General features: G+C 37.5%; 1 protein-coding gene and 1 pseudogene across 4 annotated transcripts in view; both read right to left on the bottom strand.

The window, feature by feature from the left end:
• Positions 1–19,004, bottom strand: part of CNGC1 (cyclic nucleotide gated channel 1) — a 34,012-nt gene extending 15,008 nt beyond the window's left edge. Inside the window, exons 1-4 of one of the 4 annotated variants that reach the window (XM_088864325.1) lie at positions 18,936–19,004; positions 14,500–14,663; positions 9,190–10,003; positions 189–738 (exon numbers count right to left, since the gene is read on the bottom strand). Coding sequence is in view for 3 of the 4 variants with exons in the window: in XM_011624644.3 (XP_011622946.1) it covers positions 189–738; positions 14,500–14,528 (579 nt within the window). In the remaining variant the exon portion in view is untranslated. Of the gene's footprint in view, positions 1–188; positions 739–9,189; positions 10,004–14,499; positions 14,696–16,311; positions 16,502–18,935 lie in introns of those variants that run through there. The other 3 variants (XM_011624644.3, XM_011624645.3, XM_088864318.1) reach the window with 3 other exon arrangements.
• On the bottom strand, positions 11,792–12,663 carry LOC148783820 (alpha-aminoadipic semialdehyde synthase pseudogene; annotated as a pseudogene).
• Positions 19,005–19,680: the final 676 nt, after the last annotated feature.

Consider the following 19,680-nt stretch of genomic DNA (forward strand, 5'->3'; position numbering starts at 1 on the left):
TCACTCGCCCAAGGTGGAAGCACGAGTAAAAACAGTAGAAATATCAAGGGATCGTAAACTCTTATTAGGAAGAGTTGGTTTGCATCAAAAAAGATTGTGTTTGTAAAAAAGAAATATATAGAATTCGCAAAAGATTACTGATTTAATGAGCTTGAACAACATATTAAAACCTTGACTGTACCTCATACCTGGGGTATTGGTAGAACAGCAAGAACATCAATTATAAAGTATGGTGCCAAGTAGCGTTTTGCTATTGCAAAAGAATCTTCAACCAAAATCCCTTTTCCAAAGACTCGAGAGGAAGGGGCAATGAATCCAGTTCGAAATTGAAAGAAAATATGCACCACATAAAAGATGTCCGTGAAGAAGCGCAACACACAAGCAGTAGTTTGCAACTTGTTATCCAAATCAAGACAGTTCGCATCCTTGCTAATGACTGGAATGTATAAGAACAAGGGGTCCACAGATACTGCAAGCACACATGTTGCCACGAATATTTTGTTCCATGTTTGGAGAAATTTTCCCTGTGGATCAAGTACCTTTTTCTCAGACTCTGAGCTTGGCTTCAATGAATTTTGCGAACCTCGGAAATGAAAGGATTGGCCAATGGTTTTTATCCTTTGTGATCCCTGTTCAAAGCCTCTATGAAGCCTGTCAGATATAGACCCTATTAATCCATGTTCGGAAGAAAAGCTTTTCCCCCCACTTGAGGATCTCTCTGAACTCAAGTCTTGAAACCTGATAATTTTGTGACAGAAGTCAGTGTTCGATATTGTAAGTTATGAAAGCAAAACATTAAAATTATCTATTGAAAGACCAGAATACTCTCCATTGCTAATCCATGGACCAAGAATCCAACAACCAGAAGTACATTAGGATTATGAACAGCTATATTCATAAAAAAGGTAATATAATGGTTATACAGCCCATAGTTACAAGAATCCACCCTTTGAACTAGAGTTCCAGCTCCCAAGTCAGCTCCAGTGATCTGAAGGAGGGATCTCAAGGGGGGGTGCGATTTTTTATTTTATGGACCTTGTTTCCCTTCATTAGGAATCTTGATCCCCTCCTTTAGGGATCTCGATCCTAGTAATCACGATCCCCATATCTTAGGGATCGCGAAGTGTTTGTACTGTGGACCTCAATTTTCTTATATGTGGGATCAAGTTTCTTATCTAAGGGATCTCGATCCACGGATGGAAGGTGTCTCAATCCTGATACCGATTGGAGCCAGATTCTCAAAGCATCATATCTGAGTGGCATTGATACACCAGACCATTGACCCTTCAATAAGGGATCGATATTCCCTTGACATAGTATCTAGATTCAAAAGGACAATGGATAGAATTTTTTTCTTTTTTGTGTTTTTTTTATTGGAAGCTGGAGCACAAACATATTTACTTAATATAACCAATTAACATACTCACCACAAAGTGGTAATGTATCTTTTGTAGGTATCAAGAGCACAAGAATTAAGAATAAGATTACCCTGGCAGGGAGTAGGAAGTAGGGAGAATGTAAGAGTCATTGACCCAGGGAGGAAGTAAGGAATAAGTCAAAAATTTTAAAAAAAAGTAAATACATTTATAAGTAACATGGCCCCTGCTAGGAAATTTGCTAAATAACTTGACCACAAACATATTTAGTTAATATGATCAATCAACAAACTCACAAAGTGGTAATGTATCTTCTGCAGGAAACAAGAGGACAAGAATTACGAATAAGGTTATCCTGGGGGGGAGTAGGGAGGAGGGAGAATGTAAGAGTCATTGACCCAGGGAGGAAGTAAGGAACAAGTGGAAAATTCGAAAAAGTAAATCCACTTGTAAATAACATGGCCCCTGCTAAGGAATTTGCAAATAACTGAATATTATACGTAACAATACAAGGGCAATACAGTCATGATGTTGTGATCCCTGAAGTTGTTTTGTAAAACTTCAGCAGGTGGTGTTCTATGAATGTCAATGTGTCGATCATCTAGTCTCGTGCATCCTCAGCACCCTACCCCTTCTCGTGGCATTAAATCCTCTCTCCGTTATCAAGCAGCTGCTAAGCTATAAGAAACGACGAGGAGAAGATGGACAAAAACTACTTCTTAAATACATAGATGCATTATATCATTGCACTAATATGAGGACTCAAAATGCAAGCCAAGAGTCAAGGATTGGAGTTAGACTCAAGAGTATGTCTGCAGCTCTGTGCCTATGCGGTGTGCAATGAAGGTAGGTTGGTAACTGAGTGAGTCGGCCGATTGAATACCGTATTCAACTATTCACTAGACCTCAGATGATTTTGAAGAATTTAAGACAGAAAAAAAGTGAGTAATTTTATACTTACACTTCACATTCTAGCAACAATATTTAATGATAATTGAAGAAAAGAGAGTGAGTGACAAACGAGAGTCGAGAAAGAGAGCATTTAATGCCTCACAAATGGGAAGAGGATGCCATCATGGTGGAGTAGTGGACGACTACACTAAAACAGGTGAGAAAGCCTCTTTGACAACAAACATTAAGAGGCCCGATGTTTTCAGGGCTCTCACGGAAAGTAATAGAAGGCCACATCAGTTGGATGGGGGAAGCTTTTGGAAGCATATGAACACAACAGTGCCACAAATACAATTCAAAGCTCTCTCCATTTGAAACTCTTATGCACATAAGTGCACACTCAGACACACACACCCTAAAATTTGTGAAGAGTTGTATCTGCTGAATAACAATTATTGATGAACAAATTTATAATATCTTTATTCACATGCACGAAGCCTGAATCTGTTTACTCTTTACCGACTGTACACTGGGACCAAGCCTCCTATCAAAGAAAACACCCAAAAACTGCAAAACGAGTACAATAAAATACAGCTAAAACAAAAAGTAAAAGTAAAACTAGAAATAGAGAGTAAATGGGATCTAATTCCCTCTCATGTCTCTGCTTTAACCCGAATCTTCTTAAACGAGAGTTTCACTTCAATTTGTTTGGCTAGGAAGAGAGGGGATACACATGGCCTTTCGGTCCAAGTAGTAAACTCTTAAAGTGGAGTTGCCGGATGGCAATAACAGTACAAGTGAAGTAAGAAATGATACAAACCCAAGATTTCTTTGGCATGTGAGTTAAGGATTGAAGAGTGATAAAAGAAAGGAACGGAAAGGAATGTGTTCTTGCAAATACAAAGGGAGAAAGAAACAGGGAGAGAGCAAGAAAGAGAGAGAGAGAGACCACTTTTTTTTGGTTTTGAAAATATGAAAGTAAAAACTTGAAATTCATTATGTATTTATAGGGAATGATCATGTGAGTTTTCAAAATACAGGATTGTGTGATTTTCGATCCCGGTCGTTCATTCAAAATGCAATCTGGACGAAACCTCCCCTTGTACCAGTTAACAATTAAAGAGGTGTCTATTAGAACTATAAAATATTTCAACCGACTTAACCACCCAAGAAGCTCTTCTCCTGACCAATCTCTCATGCACAAGAACTATTCAATGCTTGTATGGAAAGAGGTAGATGTTTCACAACTCAAAATCCAAACTTTTTCTTTGATAATAATCATCTACTGATACATAAATGGTCCCAAAATTATGAATCAATAAAAAATCTCCCAAGTATCTATGTTGTCCAAGACAGTTGTTGTACAGGATGCTCCCGTGGGAGCATGCTATGCACAGAGCACTATTAAGTGAGATATTTTAAGACTCTTAGACTTTTAGGCACCTGTTCTTAAAAGAAGCTTAACATTAAAAAGTCTTAGACTTAAGACTTTTAAGAATCTATTATAAAGAGGCAGATGACATGTACAAAGGGAGCACGTGTGCCAAAAAATTCACAATTTTCATGCCGTTGACCAGGATGCACATGCAATTCCCTTCAGCATCGGAATTTCTAGTGAAATATTATAACATTAGATCAAAGCACTAGATTAGTCAAAGAACAAAAACTTAAAAATTGGATAGTAGAATGAGGTCAAGAAGTGTGAAGTAAATTGGCCTGAAATTTTACAGTATTATTCTCAGATTCCAAACTTCGACTCATTCTGAATTTTAAATAAGTAAATAATAATATACTGCAGAGGACCTGTAACTGAATAATATACTGCAGAGGACCTGTACATGACACAAGAGACATTATGTTACAATGCAGTGGCGAGGCTGTCAGGCTACTGTGACGGTTGTGCCTTATGTGCCACCCTAATGGAAGATTGCCCAATGACCTTTGCCAGTTCTCTAAATGTCTAAATGTTCTTGGTCCTTTGTGTATCTCTCCTAACTTAGTTTTAAGAAACCGAAGGCATTAAGGGAGAAGGCATATAAAATTTTCCTAAAGCTCATAATTTTTTTTGAGGAATGTTGACTTTTGTATTGCTATAGAGAGGAGTACAAAGATGTGATTATCCGAGAGTTCCCTCTAGGCAGGATTCTCAGTAAAATTAGGTCAGCAGACCCTATACAAAAAATTGGGTTATAAGATTACCCTCTTACAAAACTTTACAAGCAAATGCCAAAAATAGGGCTTATAAAAGTGCCCAGACACAGTGAAAAACAGTGCGATATGTACGAAAAGGGAGCCAAAAAATGTTAGGTTGTGGTCCAATGGTCCAGTGCAAAAGAGAATGTGGACCCGGTTTGAGCAACCTGACCCCGACTTCTAGTGCCGTCCCTCGCCAACCAATCTGCGAAATCGTTGGACGTCCGCCAAGTATGCTGCCATGAGAAGTTCATAACCCTGCAAGTGTGGTGAACCTCGTCAAACATTGGGATCAAGTACCATGGAGGATCACTTGTTCGACTAGCCCAAGAGATGACATTTTTTGAGTCACCTTCAACTCTTAGACTTGAGCCCCAAGAAGGGTTGAACTTTTTCAAAGCTAGGAGGACGGCTAAGGCTTCCGCATGGTGAGAGTCCTTGAGGCCAAGGAATTCGGCGATACTTGGGAGTATATCGCCTCCATGGTCTTGGAAAACTCCTCCTGCCCCTGCTGGGCCAGGGTTCCCCAAAGAACATCCGTCGAAATTTAATTTGATGCTGCCTTGGGTTGGTGGTAGCCAGTTGCTTGGCCTTCTTACCCCCTGTGGTTGATAATGAAGGATGTTTCCCCATTGTGAGAGGAAGAACGTTCCTGGAATTCCCGCAAAGAATTTTGGTTGGAGGCCCAAAAGGTAACCATGGTGGTTACCTTATGCAAAAGTGCCGGGGTCTCAAGTTTAAAGCCTCGGAAAATTCTTGAGTTTCTTTCCAGCCATATTATCCATATAGTAGCAGCTATAGTCGCCTTCCACAGGATTCTTCCTGCCTTAGTCCAGCTTGAGTCAAGATTGTGGGTTAGAAGGGCTTTTACCGAGGGGGGGTGACCCATTCTATGCCAAATAATTGTAATACCCTGCCCCACAGGTCAAAGGAGAAGTCACACAGCAAGAACAAGTGAAGGTTTGTTTCCTCCTCACATTCACAAAGAGCACACCTATTAAGGATGGGGACCCCTCTTTTTTGTAGATGATCGACAGTGAGGACCTTAAGTGAGAAGGCAAGCCCATTGAGGCTCTGCACTTTTGGTGGAGGAATAGTGGACCAAAGTCTAGAAAAGGGATCAAGGGTGGTGGGTAAGGAGGTGAGACTTTTGTAGAAAGAAGCAACTGAGAACTTACCCGATGGAGTTAGTGTCCAGACAATTTCGTCTCCCCAAGGGAAAGGAAAAAGAGGGAGTGGAGGGTATCAAGAGCAGTTGGAAATCAGCGGTTTCCTTTTTGGTTAGGTTCCTTTGAAATGAAGGATTCCAAACCGTACGGCCTCGTAAGAGGCTTAATTCCTGGGCTATTGACGAATCCTGGTCTCGGGCAAGAGAGAAAAGGTTTGGAAAGACCTCACGGAGGGGGGAGGGTCCTAGCCATAGGTCTTGCAAAAATCTTACTCTCGATCCTTCTCTTGGATGGAAAATCTAATGTGCGTCTTGAAGGTGGCCAGGACTGTTAAAAGGGACCATAGAGTGTGGCCCATGGACCATAGAGTGTAGTAAAGCTCATAATTCGAACTCCAAAACGTCAAATGCTTTAGTGTGGCGCATGGACCATAGAATGTAGTAATCCATGATTTAAGATCACTAGATACCTTAAGAAAGATATCCTTTCCAAATAAAAACAATCCCAGCATGTTGCCCATCCAATACATTGGATCGATACAGTTTGCATTTTGCAGGTATGAACTCGCATTGGACGGTGCAAGATACATGGCCTGCATGCGTGTCCGCATGAATAAGAAATGGACTCTGGAAAAGAACTTAAAGGAGCCTCGCCTTTAAATATAAACCCCACTATAAAGTTTGATTGACTCACTAAATTGAAGGACCAATCTCACATTCCAGTGCATTTACTTGTGCCCATCAAGAATTTTTTGCCCCATGCATGTGAAAGTACAAACATGATATTAACGTGCACCAATAATTAAGTCATCCCAACAAATAATAATCATAATAAAATATTCTACTAAGGACAATAATCACCTCAAATAAGCTATGTATCCCCTACACTAATCATGACCATCTAACCTATGTCCAATTTATTGTTGTGCCCTTCACCCAAGGTTTCCGTAGTCCAGTATTCAATATATATAAGGGGCATTATTCTAATATTATCTGAATGATATCTGTTTTATTTATTTTTTCTCCATGTAATTAGCTGCTTAATTCGATACAATATATGCAATTCTTTTAAATAAAATAAAATTTGATTCATGAGCATTGGAAAGGAGGAATGATAATTATAGCCATGCATTACAATCCTATGGTATGCTAGCACATTGCTAGTTTGGTGCACAGCAAGATGAAAGATGGGATGGTGCATATTGTGTTTTCGACTTTTGACCTATGATTTAGATACAACACTCAAGAGGGCATCGCCTAAAAGTGCACAGCATGCAACCAGAGCATAGAGATGGAGGCAGAATCTACAATCTAGACTCTATACAACCACGAATCATAACACAGGATATTGTGTTACGGTCGAGGTAATAATGGATTGTGTTCCATAGTAATTGTCTAGCACAATATTTTAAAAACTAGCGGTTTGGATCAGGGACGGCAAATTTGGACCTAGCATCGGTCTAGATCGACATGGTTCCTTTCTAGTCCGGCTACCTTTGACTCACCCTGTTCCACAAGGGAACTAATCGACTATGTTAGGGAACCGGGCGATCCCGCTGCTGGTTCGCACACATTTTTATTTTTTAAAATTTTCACGTCTTCAATTTTTTTCTATTTTTTATCTTCATGAACCGATTCTCAAATTTCTTGCATCAGTCCGATTTGCTAATCTGGTTTGGCGATTCGCCATTCCAAACAGGATTTCTAAAAGCTCGATTCTCCTAGCAAATCCAGGTTCTAAACACTGGTCAAGAAGTTACTAGTATTATCAATACAGCGCTAACAACAATTTGCTAGTTTAAGGATAATCCAACACTCACTGGTTGAGGCTCCAACTAATAACAATTTATTAGTTTAAGGATAATCCAACAATTTGTAGGAGTTTAAGGATAATCCTTAAACTATTTGTTAGTTTAAAGACAATCCAACAACTTTTAGGAGTACAACACTAACCAGTTGAGGCTCTGGTAATATCACAGTAATCCATTGCAACACCTAAAATTTAATGCAGTGCACATAGTATGTACTATTTGATTACTTACTTTTGTGTTATGGAGTATGGGTTCTACACTCTATAGTGTATAGTGTATAATAGTTAGTATAGTATATAATGTGTTAAAGCATATCATCTAGCATATTATTCATCAGAGTTTTCAAACCTAGCAATCTGGATCTAGAATCACCAAACAAAACAGAGATTCAACAGGCCATGTAGAGGCCTAGTAATTACTATTTTATTTCTTATATTTCTTTTAATGCTTATCTAATGTTCTCCTAAGCGACCCCTAAATCACCACCTCGCAAACCCATTTCATTACTGTTTTATTTTTTATATTTATTGCATCTTTTCTGGATCACTGTTCTAGATCGATGGTCCAGCAATCCAATCATCCAACACAGATATGTGGGCTAGTCGACCTAGCCCACTGATCCGGGTGCTTTGGAACATTGGTATTTTTTGTAGTATAGTACATGGTATATAGCAGATGAATGTATCGTACAGCAATAGCATATATAAATATAGTAAGGAAAAAGTTTTTATAAGGGGTCGACCTTATACTATAGAAGTAAGGTGCATCTCAAAAATCTATCTAGACGGTCCATTTTACAATTTTTAAGTTCTCTTAGATCTGTCAAACTACACCATTTTTAGATCTTTAAATTTTCTCAATTAGGGGTAAAAATATAGTTTTTGGTCATCATAATGGTTTCAAGCACCACAACTTTTAGCAAGATTTAGAGATGCGCCTTGGTTGGATTGTTTAAAGTTGACACCTTATACAAACCACACCCTCATAGTTATATTCATATATAAAGCAGCAGACAATAGTAGTATAGGGTACCATAGTATTTGACATAGACTGGCGGCATAGTACTACAATTTTATAATTTTATACATACTCTTATGTTGTACAATAGTGTAGTATACAACAGGATAAAGTTTATCTTGCCATATAGTGATGTATTCAATGCAATGTAGTACATGCCCGGTATAGAGTACATGGTATAGCAATATAGAACCACAGTTCTACAGTCAGGAACTCAGGATCAAATCGCAGTGGACCCCCTATAAGTGTGGTGCAATGCTACAAACATTGCACAAGAATGTTGGATAGCACAATACATAACATTTTTTTTTTTTTGATAAATGTTAACTTTTGTACTACTATAAAGAGTTGGAGTACAGTTTTTGGTTAATCCGAGAATGCCCTCTAGACGGGACTCTCGATAAAAATAGGTCAACAGACAGCGCAATACATAACATTACTACTACATACAACATAATACAATACAGCACAATTAAATGCACCAGTGCATAGTATGATAGATGGACCATATAGAAATAGTCGCACTATGTTAGACACGTATATGAAGTTATTAGAAATAGAACCTGTGCAAGACAGTATTGTAGCATACATAACATAGTAGCTAGGGACAGAATTAGATTTACTATTATATAATTTGCACTATAGTAACCACTTAGCAGTGCATGGCAGCTATAGTTCAGCATCTTGGGCCAGCAGTTTATAACAGTTGGGCCATAATGGTGCAGCATATTACCTTAGATCATAGTACTTTACAGTAGTGCATTGAACAATAGAATGAACATATCATGAAGCATATTTTCTTGCTGCTTACAAAGCATGGTGTAGCACACTTAAATTTTCTAGTACAAAGTTATGAACCATAGAGCAGCAATGTGATGGGTTCAGAGGAGATTTCCTTTCCCATAAGTTGAGTGACTCAGACAATTTTCCAACAACGCCAATCCCATACATGGGTACAAAGCACTTTCTCTGTTTAGTTGTGTGATGTTCAAGTCGTAGATTTGTTGTAGGGATGCCAACTCCCTGGGTTGGAGATGTCAGTCTCCTAGCCTGGGATGATCATATGCCAGGGGCGAATCTGGATGCAGTAAAATTCTTTCTTTCCTTGTATTTACATTGATATCGGTCTACTACCCTATGCTAATGACATCGGCTTTGGGGTTGTCGATCGCCCAACTTCTCTCTACGTTCATGCTCTCGTCGATGACGTCGTGCATCAAACCCATAAGTGCGATCAAGCATAACATCAAGTTGTTCCCACTCAGACTTGTGCTCACCCCGACCTCCACTAGAACTCACACAAAATGGATCTAACACCATAGATCTCATATTGTTCGATGTACGTTGTTGTGATCATTGTTTCTGCAACAACCTTTCAACAATCTATGTCAAGTAGTCGATTTTCTTGTATATTTGGTCATGCTCGCCATTCCCACGGTTGCGGCCCCCACAACCAGCCATCGCAGTCGCTAACCCTTTTCGAACCGTGCTCTGATACCAAATGATGCGAAAGGAGTTTGGGAAATTAAATCCGGCCTTCTTTCGATCTGAAACAAGCAAAAATTCCACAATAATGGAAGGCAAAATGTGGCTATAAATCAAGCCATGGAGAAGAAGATATTTTTCTTCATTCATAAACAAACTCTCTCTAGAAAAATATCAAGTTCCTCTCTAATTGGGACATCACCCCTCTTAAATACAAAATAAAAAAACTAAAAGAAAATCTCTCTCTCTACAATCCACCCATGTCTCTCTCTCTCTCTCTCTCTCTCTCTCTCTCTCTCTCTCTCTCTCTCTCTCCTCACGTAACTTCCCATGAATATCTCTCCCAAAGTCATGTAAATCCCCTTTTCCCTTACTTTCCTATCTTCTCTCCCCTAGATCCTATTTTCAAAGAAATATCTCTACCTCCATAAAAAAATCTCTCTTTAAATCTTAACCCCCATGAAAATAAGAGTTTCCCTTTAGCTCTCGCTTCCCATCCTCGTCTACTCCTCCATACCCACATGTCCCATTAAGTAAACAACTCACCCATAAAAATAGCAATTAACTAAATTCTAATTAAATACCCTTTTTACCCCTCATACCTTAAGTCACAATTCAACCAATAAAATAAAGAAATTACACCCATGGCCCCTATAAAAATAAATTAAAATAAAATTCCCAAATGCGATTTGCATCATACTCCCCGTCTTGAAAAAAAACTCATCTTGAGTTTTTGTTATGGTATCTTCGGCTTCCCTTAGTTGGTCATGAAGTCCAACATCTCCACACAAATGTTCTTTATAAGGCATGAAACTAAACAATTTTGATTCACCTCCGATTGTTATCCTTTTGGCATATAAAGTGGGCAGTATCAAAATCAACTATCTTGTTGAAGAAGAAGCATTGTTTCCAACCCAAAAAAACTGGAAATATACCTGCACAGGAAATATAATTGTTGACAAACACGTCCTGCACCCAGAATTAGAACCGCCAGTCTTTCCTCTAGGTGATCTCCTGCCTGCACCATTTTTTCACCAACCTTACCAACCTTTAATGAAAATCTGTTTGTACCTCTCCTGGAGACTCTAGCCTCAGAATCATCACTTGGATTAGTAACAAAAGACAGCAAATAAACTATTTGGTCAAGAATGCTTTGGTCATCGACACCAACTTCAAGTTCTGCGAATGACAAGGCATCCGCACTTTGACCCACTTCACATCTCACTTAATGAAATGAACCACCAACAGCCTCAATAATATCCAATGCCTCATTGATAAAAATTCATCAAATAAATGACCACTACGAGAAACCAATATTGTGTATTTCTTGCGGAGGCCATTGCAAGGGTTTAGCGGTGAATCAACTGAGTCAGAATTTCTCATGCATGGAATATATTCATATAAAGGTGTAAGCACTCCTTTGTGAGATGTGCAACCTCTTCTTAAATGAGGTAAATCTGAGATGTTAATCGTAGAGGCCAAGACACCAATAAAATTGGATAGGACATCTCCAATATATTGGGTCGCTTCTCTTGCAACCTCAGTTGGAAGAATGTCAACCGCTAGACATATTATACCCTCGCCCTCATATCCTCATGATAAGAAGTTGTGAAGGGATTACTTAAAGAAAGGTTTCTCTATTGACGTAGTTTGATTAACACACTCAATTGAACCGGCAACATCACATGTTATATCAGAAATATCAAAAAGTGGGAATCCTTTTCTCATTATATCTTGTAATTGCTTAGTACTAAGCAATCGAGGAAATCTTCTTTCACAATACATGCAATTCACTATTACTGTTGCATATCGTGCAATTCTTTCACGGAAAATGGGAATGCAGTGTTCTGGATGTGCCTAACAGTCAGCCTTATCAAATGTTTTTGTTGGGTCCAGAGGTGTGACCAAGTCTTCACAAGTTACAACACAAACATATACTTGGAAGCTTCTCATTGATGCCATAATTGAACAAGGTCTCCAGCCATTCCAACGAGTTCTAGAAGAATGGATGGATCAACGAATGCATGAGGTAAAAGCTTAAAAATCTCTTGTGCACCTTAAGAAATAATTCATGATCCTGTGAACACAAACACAACAGGAGATATCCCAGAGGGCAGTCCGAGTGTTGTTATTTCTTCACCCACAGCAAGTATCTTTTGCCCAAGCCACTAAAAAATTCTATCATTCCAACTCTGTCAGCAAATTTTCCAAATGCCAGCAGCCTTCTACCATTTTCACCAACAATAAGCTCGTAGTCATATAAGGATGCTCTCTCCTTGAGAATCTCATCTAACAAAGGAAAGTTCTCCCTCTGAGCTTTGTGGGTATGGGAAAAAAAGGTATAATCTCTGTCAAGCTTAATCATCTCCATCTTTGGTTGCTTGACTTCCAAAATGATGCCACATTCTGACAAGTCATCTGATATTTCACAGCCAACATCTTCATACTCAAAACCATGGTGAATGCGTTTTGTGCATGGCTGCACAATTATGCAGTCTATTCCGCTTTTATTGCTACAACTGTGTAGAAGACGAGCACAATGTTATGGGCTCGAAGGAGATCTCCTATCCCATAAGAAGCAAGACTCAAACAAAATTCCAACAACGCCATTCCCATACATGGGTACAAAGCACTTTCTCTGTTTACTTGTGTGATGCTCAGGATAGCAACTTCCCCGGTTGGAGATGTTAATCTCTTAGCCTGGGATGATCCGGTGCCAGGGGTGGATCCGGATGCAGTAAAATTCTTTCTTTGCTTGTCTTCACTGATTTCGATCTACTATCCTATGCCAATGACATCGGCATTGGGGTTGTCGATTGCCCAATTTTTCTCTGCATTCATGCTCTCATTGATGTTGCCGTGCATCAAACTCATAAGTACAATCAAGCATAACATCAGCCCGTTCCCACTTAGACTCGTGCTCACGCAGATCTCCACTAGAAGTCGCACAATATGGATTTAACACCGCAGATCTCATCTTGTTTGATGTATGTTGTTGGGATGTTTGTTTCTGCAACAACCTTTCAACCATCTCTGTCAAGTTGTTGATTTTCATGTATATTTGGTCATGCTCGGCATTCCCACTGTTGCGACCTCCATGTCCAGCCATCGTAGTCGCTAACCCTTTTTGAACTGTGCTCTGATACCAAATGATGCGAAAGGAGTCCGGGAAATTAAATTAAGGCCTTCTTTCGATCTTAAACAAGCAAAAATTCTACAACAATGGAAGTCAAAATGTGGCTATAAATCAAGCCATGGAGAAGAAGAAGTTATCTTTCTTCATTCATAAACAAACTCTCTCTGGAAAAATATCAAGTTCCCCTCTAATTGGGACATCACCCCTCTTAATACAAAATTAAAAAACTAAAAGAAAATCTCTCTCTACAATCCACCCACGTCTCTTTCTCTCTCTCTCTCTCTCCTCACGTAACTTCCCATGAAAATCTCTCCCAAAGTCATGTAAATCCCCCTTTCCCATACTTTCCTATCTTCTCTCCCCTAGATCCTATTTTCAAAGAAATATCTCTACCTCCATAAAAAAATCTCTCTTTAAATCTTAAACCCCATGAAAATAGGAGTTTCTCTTTAGCTCTCACTTCCCACCCTCGTCTACTCCTCCATACTCACACATCCCATTAAGTAAACAACTCACCCATAAAAATAGCAACAATCTAAATTCTAACTAAATACCCCTTTTACCCCTCATGCCTTAAATCACAATTCAACCAATAAAATAAAAAGATTGTATCCATGCCCCCTATAAAAATGAATTAAAATAAAATTCCCAGATGCAATGTGCATCAATGTTACATGCTATATTGATCATCAAGTAACAAAAAGTTTATCGATCAAAATAGTAAAAGTCACAACAAAAAGTAGTTTGAATTCTTCCAAGCAGCTTCATGGGTCCTGATAAGCAATATATCCCAACAATTAATCATCTAACCAAAACATGAGACTTACTTATTTATGACCCCCAACATATCATTCGTGGACTCCTTGACATGACACTAGTATCTAGCATATGACATTAGTTTAGGAAATAACAACAGCAAAACATATTAGAAGTTCCAAAGTCTAAATTCATGTTTTTCAAGGGTTCAAACTTTAAAACCATAGCCAATCCATTATGTAGGTAATTGCGCTTTATTCAGATTCCTGAAAATGATGAACATATACTCATAAAACATATTTGCATCTGCAGTATACTAACAAAAGTATAGTCATGTTGGTATCTTATACATGGTTCCATATCTACGTTATAAGAATGACAATAAATTTTAACATATTTTTCACATCTACATTGTACAGAACGAAGAGAATTTTTAACATATTTTGCAAAGCAATTACAGAAAAATTTGCAAAAAATAAAGTAAAAAAAAACAATATTGATACTATATGAAGCAGCATCAAGCAATGACAATGAAGTATGGAAAGAGATAATGTAGTGTGGATGACCAATATGTTAAAATGAATACTAGATGAGAAGCAGACATCCTAACCTTATGCAATAAAAGCAAAATGAATGTAATAAAAAAATCAAAACAAGCACACACACCTCACAAATTTAGGCATTCCGTGACTCATAGCTTAACTTAACAATGGTGTGATACACATTCAGAGAAGCAATAGGATCTCTATCAAGTAAGTTCTCAACGCACTGAAGAAGAAATCTCAATATATGCCCCTGTAAAAGACCATTCTATAGCACTCTTCTTCTTCCTACAAAGCAAAAACAAAGGAAGGGCATCATCCTGCAAGAAACAATTCCCGCAAAATTATATTAAAAAAGCATATTTATATGTAGAAGACACCATTATGACTGTGAAGAACAACAATTATTTATGGGTATACATGCAGGGACCTGTGTAAAACGTTTCAAGCATGCATTTATCAAAATGTAAAGTTTCTAAGAAAGATTGTATGTATTCCATGCAATTGGTATAATTGTACTCGTAAGAATTTAGAAACAATATCTATTGTTCTTTGGTATGGCCTCCATAGTGGATTTCTACATGTTTTACAAGTAATAATGCACAATATTGGCAATTTGGTACATATTTCATGATCAATAATCCCGTATAGGTTTGTTCTTAATTTCCTTTTATTTTCTTTTCAGAAGATTCCTGGAATGGTTTTGTACAAATTTCAAATACTGGTAAACATGGAATAGATAATACAGATTCAAGAATAGTTTCCAAAAATACATTAAAAAAAACAAAAAAACAGTTCTCTAGGTTTAAAATTGGATTGGTGGGGCAGATCCCCACCCACTGATCCCGGTCCGGATTGGACGGATCAGAGAATGGCATAACCAAAAAAACAAAAACATGTTATATAGTTTAATATTTGTGTTGTCAGACAATCTGGCTTACGTTTTGTTGGCTAGACCTCCTAACCTCTTATCACAAGGTCAGGGGTAAGAATCCCCAATCTTACCACATGAATTTCTTTTTCACTCAGACCCCCATTCTTTTTTTCTTTTTTTACACTTACTACATACTTGTTTCTAATGTTGAAGGTTCAAAAAATTAGAAAGTTGTACCTCATGAGGTTTGACCTCCTAACCTCTTATCACAAGGTCAGGGGTAAGAATCCCCAATCTTACCACATGAATTTCTTTCTCACTCAGACCCCCATTCCTTTTTTCTTTTTTTTCACTTACTACATACTTGTTTCTAATGTTGAACGTTTAAAAAATTAGAAAGTTGTACTTCATGAGGTTCAAACCTCTGACCTTGTGGGCAACAAAAAGACTTGCTAACCAAATCATACATTTTAAATTTTTGTTATAAAATCACATACTACATTATATAAATTAGCATATCACCGATTCTGGATCAATGATTCCTGATCCAGAATTCCAGATTGATGATCTTTCAAACATGATACACACTAAATAGTATTCTGGGGCCATTAAGAAATAAATGTAGGGATAAGAAGCATTTCCTGCACAATCATATTCAAAAAGCATAGTCTATTTAGAATCAAGGTTCAAAAACTCAGTTCCGGCTTGGGGCCAAAAAGGTCTAATGAATAAAAATTGTTAACAAAATTAAAAAAAATTAAAAGCAAAGTAAACTATAAACAACACTAGAAAGTCTAAATTCCATATATATATATATATATATATATATATATATATATAACAGATGGATTTAGAAAAAATCATTTTATAGTTGGAAACATTTCAGAACAACCCACAAAAGGCAAAATATAAAAATAGGGCATACGACAACAAAAACTCACAAATCATCATCAAAAATCATCATTTAAAACATCAAATCATATATGAAAATATTTCATCATTGCTATACATTGATTTTACCCAAAAAATATATAAGTCTTTTTTTCTGATTTTTTATTTTACCCGAGTTTGTATGAATACTTGGGTTGTCAAAGGGCCAAGTTTGAGTAAATCCGCAGAGTCCGAATGGACTCAACCAGGCTTTTGAATGCCATTTAGAACACATTAACACACCATTGTGATAGTGAAAACGTTAGTTCTTAGAAAAGTTGAAGAAGGCACAAGGCTGTCATCTTGCAAGAAGAAATTCCTACAAAACCATATTCAAAGGGCATAATTTTATTTAGAAAACACGATTGAGACTGTGAGAAACAACAGTTCTGTGAGAAGTTGAAGAAGGCACAAGCCTTCAACATGTGCATGAAACATCAATACACATGCAGGAAATGAAACATCGGTACTATGTAAAAACAATTCGGGCATGCGCTTTATGTAAGGTTTCTGAGAATAATGGTGTGTGTTCTATGCAATTGCTATGATTATATTCATATAATTTCAGAAAGAAATATCAATGATATTGCAATGGTCACCGTAGAGAATTTCTTCATTGTTTTGCAAGAAACAATCCACAATCGAGATCGATTTGCACAATATCGGTTCTAATTTCTAGTAGATTTGCACAATATCCCAAGTATATAATGGCAAAGGGATTTCCACTACATTTTAGTGTGGTTTCCTATTATAAACTGATGTATTGGGTTTCTAATAAACAAGATACATATCCCAAATAAGTTTGTTATGAATTTTGCAGAAGATACCTGAAATGGTTTTGTAAAACTTTTAGATAATGGTACCTGGTATCCAGAATACAAACCCAAGAAGAGTCTCTGGAAAACATTCAAAGAACCAAAAAGAAAACAAGAAGAAGAAGAAGGCCTCTGTATAACCACACAGTGACTTGGCATGGGACTGTCCTAGATAAATTCTAGGAGCTATTAAGAAACAGATGGATGATGAGAACCAATCCCTGCACAACCATATTCAAAGAGCATAATTTCATTTAAAACACACCATTGTGACTCTAAAAAATATTAGTTCTGTGAAAAGTTGACGATGGAACAAGTCTCTCATCTTGCAAGAAGCAATTCCCACACAACCACATTCAAAGAGCACAATTTTATTTAGAAGACACCACAGTGACTTTGAATAAATCAGTTCTGAGAAAAGTCGAGGAAGGCACAAGGCTTCAGCAAGTACATGAAACATAGCCATTGGTATGCATCCGGGCACCAGTGTAAAAAGTTTCCAGCATACTTTTTTCAAAATATACGGCTTCTGAGAAAGATAGTATGTGTTCCATGCACTTCGTATGATTGTAGTCATAAGATTTTGGAAAAAATCTGTGATTCGTATTGTCTCCATGGTGAATTTCAACTATACAAGTAAAAATGCCCAATATTTGTAATTTGGTACATATTTCATGCGCAATTTACACATTATTGGTTCAAATTCTGCAGAAAATTGGTCAAACATCCCAACAGCATTTTGGCAAATGATTTCCACTACATTTCAGAGTGATCTCCTATTATATGTGGCTCATTGGGTTTCTAGTACACAAAATACATATTCCTTGCAAGTTTCCTATCAATTTGTGCCGAAGATTCGTGAAATGGCTTTCTACAAATTTCATACACTAATAGACCTCGTATAGAGAATACAGACTCAAGAGGGGTTTCCGGAAATCATCATCATCATCGTCAAAGCCTTTTCCCAACTGATAGGGTCGGCTACACGAATCCTGGTCCGCCATTCTGTTGTATTAAGGGGTCATACCCTTTGCCTTTTTTGAGTCTTCCACTTGAACTAACTCGCACCTCCTAAAAGGTGTATGCCACACATGGCCAGCCCACCTAAGCATGTTCTCTCTCATCTTATCGCCTATTAGTGCCACACCTAAATTTTTCCGAATGTATTCATTTTGAAATACATTCAAAAAAAAAAATAAGCTTCTTGATTACTACACAACAACTCGATATGGGGACATCTCCTTGATGAAGCCTAGGAGGGATTAAGAAATAGATGCAGGGATAAGAACCAATTACTGCACAATCATAATCAAAGGGCACTAGAATGCACTATTGTGACTGCAAAAACAATAGCCTATGGAAAGTTGACGAAGCCATAAGGTCCTCACCTTGCAAGAAGCCCTACCCACATAATCGTATTTAAAGATCATGATCTTAATTAGAAGACACCATTGTGACAGTTAAAAAATCAGTTCTCTAAAACGTTGAAAAAGGTACAAGGCCTTAACAAGTGCAGAATACATAGTTATTAATATGCATGCAGACACTGGCATAAAAAGTTTCCGGCATGCTTTTTTCAAAATACAACGTTTCCAAGAATTATTGAAGGGACTTTAAAAGAATTCTACAACTTAAAAGGATAATCACTTCATACACATAAAGAGATTAACATACAAACACCAAAAAGGCTAGAGAAAAGCACAATTTGCACACTATCTAATATGGTTAACAGTAAAAACCTTACAACTGAACATCCAAAACTCATAACTTGCCAACCTCTCTATAATATTCTGAAAATTTCACTCATTAGCTTCGAAGACCGCACTTCTAACAAGTATTTAGGGACTTAGTCGCAGAAAATATAGGGATATTATCAAACATATGTTTGCATTATACACACACAAAAACAGACACAGCTTGAAAAATGAGGAAGCTGGTTACCTTATGGATTCAGGGACCTGTGGGAAAGAACAGGCAAGGGGAGAACTACAAAGGCTTAGTCCTCTGATCAACATGGAAAAGGCAATCAGATCGTATATATAAAATCGACGGCGGCCAGTTTAGAGAGAGAGGGGAAGCTTCTCTGGAGTTTCTGGGTCGCGATAAAGACTTTGAAAACAGAGTATGTGGGGTTGGGCCATGTCTGGAACTCTCCCTCTTTGTAATCTGCGGCCATGTCTATGCAGTGAGTCAGGATAAAAATCTGAGCACGATGGACCCACACTGGGACATACTGTGGAAAATGTGTTGGTACTCTTATGGCCTGTTTGTTGACTAGTATTTGTGAATTTGTGAATCCCGGTCATTCATCAAATCCGGGGTATACAAATTTTAGTATGCTTATGCTTCAAATCCAGGGTATACAAATTTTAGTATGCTTATGCATGTATATAAATTTTAGTATTTATAGAACATGGTACAAGGATCAATGTCCTGGAGTACTTCTAAATCGTAATTTTTAGAGATACATATATTTTATTATAATCGAAAAAAAAATCCAAATAAATTTTTTTTTTTATCAAAATAACTTTCACGATAGTCTTTTTATCGTAAAGAACATTACAATAATTTAAATATTGAATGAGTATTACGACATTACGGTAATTTAATTATTGAAGGAGTATTACGGTAATTTAAATACTTATTACTGTAATATTGCCCACACCTTATTAAAAGAACACAAAAA

The sequence above is a fragment of the Amborella trichopoda genome, chromosome 1 (genome assembly GCF_054954075.1).
Source record: "Amborella trichopoda isolate Santa Cruz 75 chromosome 1, AtrichopodaSantaCruz75HAP2 v2.0, whole genome shotgun sequence".
NCBI classification, from domain to species: Eukaryota; Viridiplantae; Streptophyta; class Magnoliopsida; order Amborellales; family Amborellaceae; genus Amborella; species Amborella trichopoda.